Source organism: Lampetra planeri, chromosome 19, assembly GCF_965212315.1.
Source record: "Lampetra planeri chromosome 19, kcLamPlan1.2.h2, whole genome shotgun sequence".
Taxonomy (NCBI): domain Eukaryota; kingdom Metazoa; phylum Chordata; class Hyperoartia; order Petromyzontiformes; family Petromyzontidae; genus Lampetra; species Lampetra planeri.
The window spans coordinates 10136727-10142809 of NC_136125.1; the positions used below are offsets into that span (position 1 = coordinate 10136727).

The following is a 6083-nucleotide window of genomic DNA, read 5'->3' on the forward strand; positions in this document are numbered from 1 at the left end:
TGCCAAATTACGGCAGCTCGACAATGACCGATGTGCACGGTTGCAAAAACGAGCTGTGTCGTGTTTCTAACGATATCGACTGTCGCTTAGCCGAAGCTAAATTCACGTACACTGTAAATATACCGCCGAGGTCAGTGAGTCAGAAATGTTCTCGTCTTCAAAAGATGTCAGACGATGTACAGCCTCCTTGACATGCTGTCAAACTGCCGCCCTCCAGAGGGGATGCTACCAAGCGAGATTGTTGTCCAAATAGAGCCGACGACTTTGAGAAAGCAAACAATTGTGCGCAAAATCCGCTTCGCCGTAAGCGAGCGTCAACTTCAAAGTAACTTGAAAGACATTTGATCCACTGCATTATTTGTTCATCGGATGCACTCCGACTCCACTCACTAGTGGGCGGATATATCGCACAATGAGCCATACTCCAGAGCTACGCGCTGACTAAACATGATCATAATAATAATAGACCATGATACATTAATAAAGTTCGTGCTCCACATTTCACAAGAACATTCAGGGCAATATGTTCCATTACCTCCGCTTTGTAGGGTGGTGGCAAGCATGGCCTGTGCTTGGTTATACTGGGTTAACAGAGTCTGCACAAAGCATTCCTGAGATATTCCGACACTGCCTTTGGGTGCACAGATTCTACTCTGCTGGAGAAACCTTTGCTGGACACTCCTGCTATGCACCAGGACCATCAAAATGCAGTCGAGCCAGCACAGGGCATATTTGTTCTGCCACTGTAGCACACGACCCGCGAGATACATCCAAGGAGGCTGAGCAGCATCCTCTTCACTCCGCTGGTCGTTTTCTGTCCTCAGTCTCGAATAAGAATGCTCGGAAAGCTGCGCTGGAATTTCCAAATCTAATCTGCCTCCGTGCGAGCCTTCTGAATGTTCGTCGATGCCTCTCGTTCTGGACGGGCAGCCATCGCTTTCCTCGCTTGAACCCCCAAGCCCGCCGCGAACCTCTCTCGTTTTTGAAATGTCAACACTCTGCGCGCAGTTAATGCGTTTCTTCAACGGGGGAATATCTTTTGGGAGGTTTTGCTCTGAGAAATCGCCGCAGGCCCTCGTTTGCTTTATAGGTGAGCCCAAAGTCTGGATGTCTTCAACAGAAGTACGCATTCTCCTGCGGGCGTTAGCACGATGTTTCTGCGCACTGGCTTTGGTCAGAATCCTCCCGATCGGGAAGTACCCGAGTGGATAAATGCACTGCAAATCAAAGTGGGGAAAACGATTATTATAATTGTCGTTACAATTCATGTTATCGTTACAATTCAATTACACAGTAGAACATCTATAACACTGGAAGCAATTGGCAGCAGGTTGTCTTTTCATTGGCACTAATGACACCCTGTAGTTTACACAGTAACATTTTTTGGCAGATTTGTTGAATTTAATTTGGTTGCTGTAAAACAATATTGGCAAGGTATCCATCAATTTGAATTGTAATTCAATATTGAAAGGTTAAGTCTAATATTTGATGTACATCAACAAAAATAATTAAACATTGTATTAACTTATTTTAGGACGCTTTTTTTTCTTCTTCAAAATCTGTTTAAAAAGACGTAACATGCAGGCAGAAAAGAGCCTTAGTGAACTTATGCAGCAAAAAATGCAAAGCTGCCAGTGATGTAAGAGCATGATGTAAGAGATACAAAAAAACGTTACCACAATCGACTGGGTTCCCGTGAATAAGAATTAGGAAAAATAACGCCTTCTCATCAAAATCGCCGTTTTTTACCTGAAGAGGTGAAATAATTCACCACCTTCTCAAACACGTTGGCATACCTGTCAACCCCTTATCAGTCCTTATCTTATTACAGACCAATTCAGACCTTATTGGTCACCTCGTGCTCCTTGTAAATCTCAACGTTCATCCTACAAAGTCCCATCACAAGGGAGAAACACAAAATATGGGTAAACCGTATGGGTTTGACAGGTATGTCAAGTCTACATTTTAATACTATCGATTTTCCAAACTTTCACACAAATTCTTCATCTCTTGGCATACACGCACTTGGCTGAGTCAGGCCACGGCACCATCATCTGCAGCGTAGAGTGATCTCAGTTCTCCATCCAGTTTGGTCAGAGGGCAACCCTCCTCCGCAATAAATGGCACTCATTTGAATAAGAACAATATTTAAAAACAGGTACTTGTTCAAGAAAACAAAGGACTTATATGTTTATCCTTTTATCCTATTTGGAAAGATGTGTACGATTGTATCCATCCTATACGATTTCTAAACGTTCGTTTAAATAAATTGTACTAATGCAAATAAAAAACGGAACTGAAACTCAACGATTGTCAGTGTCTGTTAATGACATCAGCTGTAATTCAGCCTGCGATTGTGATCTGCCTGCTGTATGATGGCGAGATGGATGGGAAACAGGTCGAAGGTTCAATCCTGACCCTTGACGCCTGTATATTTGGTGTTTGCGAGTTCTCTTCCCGTGGTCGTATGGATTTTTCTCCGGGTCCTCTGGTTTTTCCCTCCACATTTAGAATCGACATGCGTTTTAGAGAATTTGGCTACTATAAATTTCCACATAAGCTACTTTGTTAAGGTATCAACTGTGGCGAGGTCGCCTCTGAAAAAAGAGCTATATAGCTCAGTGGGCCTTATATAGTAAAATAAATTAGTTTATATTCTCAGGTTTTTTCGGTAAAGTCACGTAGGTAAAACATTAAAAGTAATGAAAGTAAAATAAAACAAAACAAAAATAAAAATAAAATTCACAAATGAATTCACAAATGAATAAAAAAAAAAAAAAAATTCACATTGTGAATTTTATTTTTATTTTGTTTTATTTTACTTTCATTACTTTTAATGTTTTACCTACGTGACTTTACCGAAAAAACCTGAGAATATGAATCATTGCAGTCACGAAAGCTTCAAATCTAGAATTAAATTAGTTTAGTTCAGGATAGAGATGGTGGTGGTGATCCAGGACATGAAGAAATGTGGAGTGCGCAGGGAGATGGCCCACGACCAGGGAGGAGTGAAGAAACAGGCACAGGAAAGCAGACACCACACGAGTGAGAATATTGCCAGGAAAAAGGGAAAGCAGCAGCGAGTGTGCCAGGACGCTCATGGGAACACTTACCAGGGCGTCCTCACACAGGCTGATTGACTCACTGAAGTTGATGAAAAAGCGCCTGAGGAAGCTCGTTTTGCCATTCTTCGTGCACATTGGACATGGACTCAGCATCTGAAATCGTTTAGCCGCCTGGTGCAGAAGACACAATAGAGGCGACATGAGCAGGTGTTCAGTTTTTTTGCATTAGCGTGTTTGTATATTAACCAAAACGCAAGGCGTCCCACGTGGAACTATCAGATATGGAATCAGCATCGCCTTTCGGCGTCTTCTGGTCCAACCCATGGGAGACTAGGCTCTAAGGAAAGCTGTCTCGGGTGTGGACCAATCAACTTCAAGGACAGTGCACATTATCAGAGTTATGTCTTTTGTTTGTATTTATGACTGCAGGTATTGCGGTCTATGCAAACATGACTCCTTGTAAAAAGGTGTCAGTTTTGTTGCCAGATAGAAGGGTAAAAAACCAATTATCAGCAGCTGAAGAGTTTGCAAAGCGGCGTGGAGAAATACATGCTTGAAATTAATGATGAGAGACGGGAGGAGGAACACAGATGAGAGTACACAAATAAGAAACCAGTGGACCTGGGCAAGGAACACATCACGAGCAAGAATGATACCCAATAGACAACACTGGTGACAGAATAGCAGCAAAAGGAAAGCTAAAAAGTATACAACAGCACACGGGAGATGCATGCTGGGAATTAAGAGATTGAAAGATGAACACGGGAATTGGAAAATAAACGTCCTCCAGTTAGTCTCCACATGGGCCATCATCCCTGCTAGACATCTCTGAATGTCCACTAACCCAGCTTAATTCTTTCTTAGTTCCTGAGAAAGAATGTATGTTGAACTTCTTTCACACAATACGTAGCTAACCGTGCTAAAGTAAATTTCGATTTAAAGCTTTCGTGACTGCAGGGATTCATATTCTTGGTTCTTTCGGTAAAGTCACGTAGAATGGAAATAATAAAATAATAAAATAAAACATAAGATACATTTCTCACGACGTTTCGGCCACAACGCAAGCAGCCGTCCTCAGGTGAAGAAACAGAGCTGTCAGAAAGACAGCCGTTGTGGCCGAAACGTCGTGAGAATTTTGTTTTATTTTTATTATTTTATTATTTCCCTTCTACGTGACTTTACCGAAAGAACCAAGCATACGTGCTAAAGTAGTACGTTAGCTTTAGGGAGGCTCCTCTACACCAGTTATTGCCTGGGGGATTGGGCAGGGGGGTGGTTTGCTGGTTGCTAATCACTGGCCTAATTTATATAATTTACCTGTCACATTTTATCGATGCAACTCAAAATCCAGCGGTGACATCTCATGATGGAACGGTGATTTAGTTCAGTATGATTTTTTATCCCTTGATGTACTTTATGATTGAATATGACGTTGAGGGTGTATACGATACCATGTTTGTCCGTATGCACGAGCCTCTTCATGCAAACATTAAGAGGTGTTTTTTTCTTTATTGCTAAAAGGAAACACAAAGACACAAAAACTTCAAGTAAGCCTTTGATGTTCCTTTATTTGTAACAATTAAATTTTAATTCACATAATTTCTGCAATATACTCGCGAGCAATGCATACCGTGGACAAAACTGACAGCACAAACTAAACACAATTCCTTACTGACGCGTTAGCCACTGCCGTATTTTATCTTGTATCCATCATCTGCCACGATCAATCAATCCACTGCTGGATGACGACCTCCCCAACCCGTTTTCGCGTCTCACAACCCTGCGCTGGGATCTCTCTCGCGTATGTGCAACATCGCACGTGTAAATTTAAGCCTGCGAGCCATGCGATAATCCACCGAACACTTTGCGCCACTGATTTCATCACTCCATCTCCACTCGGCGGTTCCGTCCACCTTGGGACGCGTTGTTCGATTTTCCCTTCGGCTGGCTGCCAGTCCGCCAATATTCTTGAGCATAATTTCATTTTATTTGCCCTAGTCTCCGGATCGTACGACGCACTATTTGTTGTTCGGTATGTTTTAAAGTAAGATTTAGGGGATGCGTCTTATAATCCGGCAGAAGTGTGCGTGTTAAGACAAGTCGTTTGATCTCTGTTATTTAAATAGTTAGTTATTTAAATAGACAAACCAGGCACAAGTTACTCCTCCGGAGCGTCTTATAATCCGGACAATACATTTACAGACTAAATGTATATTTTATAAATAGAGTAAATACTTGTGCAAACATATTTGATAAAGCACATTACAACACGCGAGAGGACGTAACGGGGGGAGGGGGGGAGCACATTTAGCTAAATCCTGAACTGCTAAAGATCGCTTGGTGTTTGATGACATTGAGCATCATCGACATCACTTTGTAAACAATATCGATCCAGTAGTTATTGCGTATTTAAACGATTTGACCTCACAATTACTCGCGATGGGTCAATGAGAGGGGGGTTGGGGTCGTGGGCAAATTATGTCATTTAAAAAAAAACTCACACGAAGCCACCGACGACTTAGAATGTAAAGCACAATACTTATACACATTTATTTGTTTAACGATGCCCCCCCCGCCCGCAACACCACAAAGATCAGCGGCAATATTAAAACGCCAGTTGCGTTTTACGATTCTTTAGTAACTCGTAGACGTTATCGTGCAATGTAAACGTTGACAACCCCCCCTCCCTCCCTTAAAAAGAAAAGGAAATAAAGTTCCTTACGCGGCGTAACATTAACATTTATCTTCTTAGCGATGTGGCAAGCCGAGGCCCAAACTAGCACCAGGGCGGGCTGCCATCGATAGGCCTCACCCCGCCGTGAACTCGCCCGTCTGCGATTCGCGAGACAAAACTGCCGTGTGGCATCCCTCGACGGTGTTTAATGAAGGCGTCTCTCAACGAGGAGACGCCGTGTCAATGATAAGCAGTGAGCGTGAGTGTGTGACGGCGCTTCGCTTTTGGCGTTATGCGAGCGATCGAACGCCGTAAACACAAGTCGAGTGGGGCGGTGACGTCGT

The 6083-nt window shown here is 42.8% G+C and overlaps 1 protein-coding gene across 6 annotated transcripts in view; it reads right to left on the reverse strand.

The window, feature by feature from the left end:
- USPL1 (ubiquitin specific peptidase like 1) overlaps nucleotides 1-6083 on the reverse strand; it is a 36195-nt gene extending 30112 nt beyond the window's left edge. The window contains exons 1-4 of one of the 6 annotated variants that reach the window (XM_078602954.1): nucleotides 5878-6083; nucleotides 4517-4579; nucleotides 3114-3236; nucleotides 536-1217 (exon numbers count right to left, since the gene is read on the reverse strand). In XM_078602954.1, the coding sequence (XP_078459080.1) occupies nucleotides 536-1217; nucleotides 3114-3236; nucleotides 4517-4519 (808 nt within the window). In that variant the 5' untranslated portion in view covers nucleotides 4520-4579; nucleotides 5878-6083. Of the gene's footprint in view, nucleotides 1-110; nucleotides 1218-3113; nucleotides 3237-4516; nucleotides 4580-5787 lie in introns of those variants that run through there. The other 5 variants (XM_078602953.1, XM_078602957.1, XM_078602956.1 and 2 more) reach the window with 5 other exon arrangements.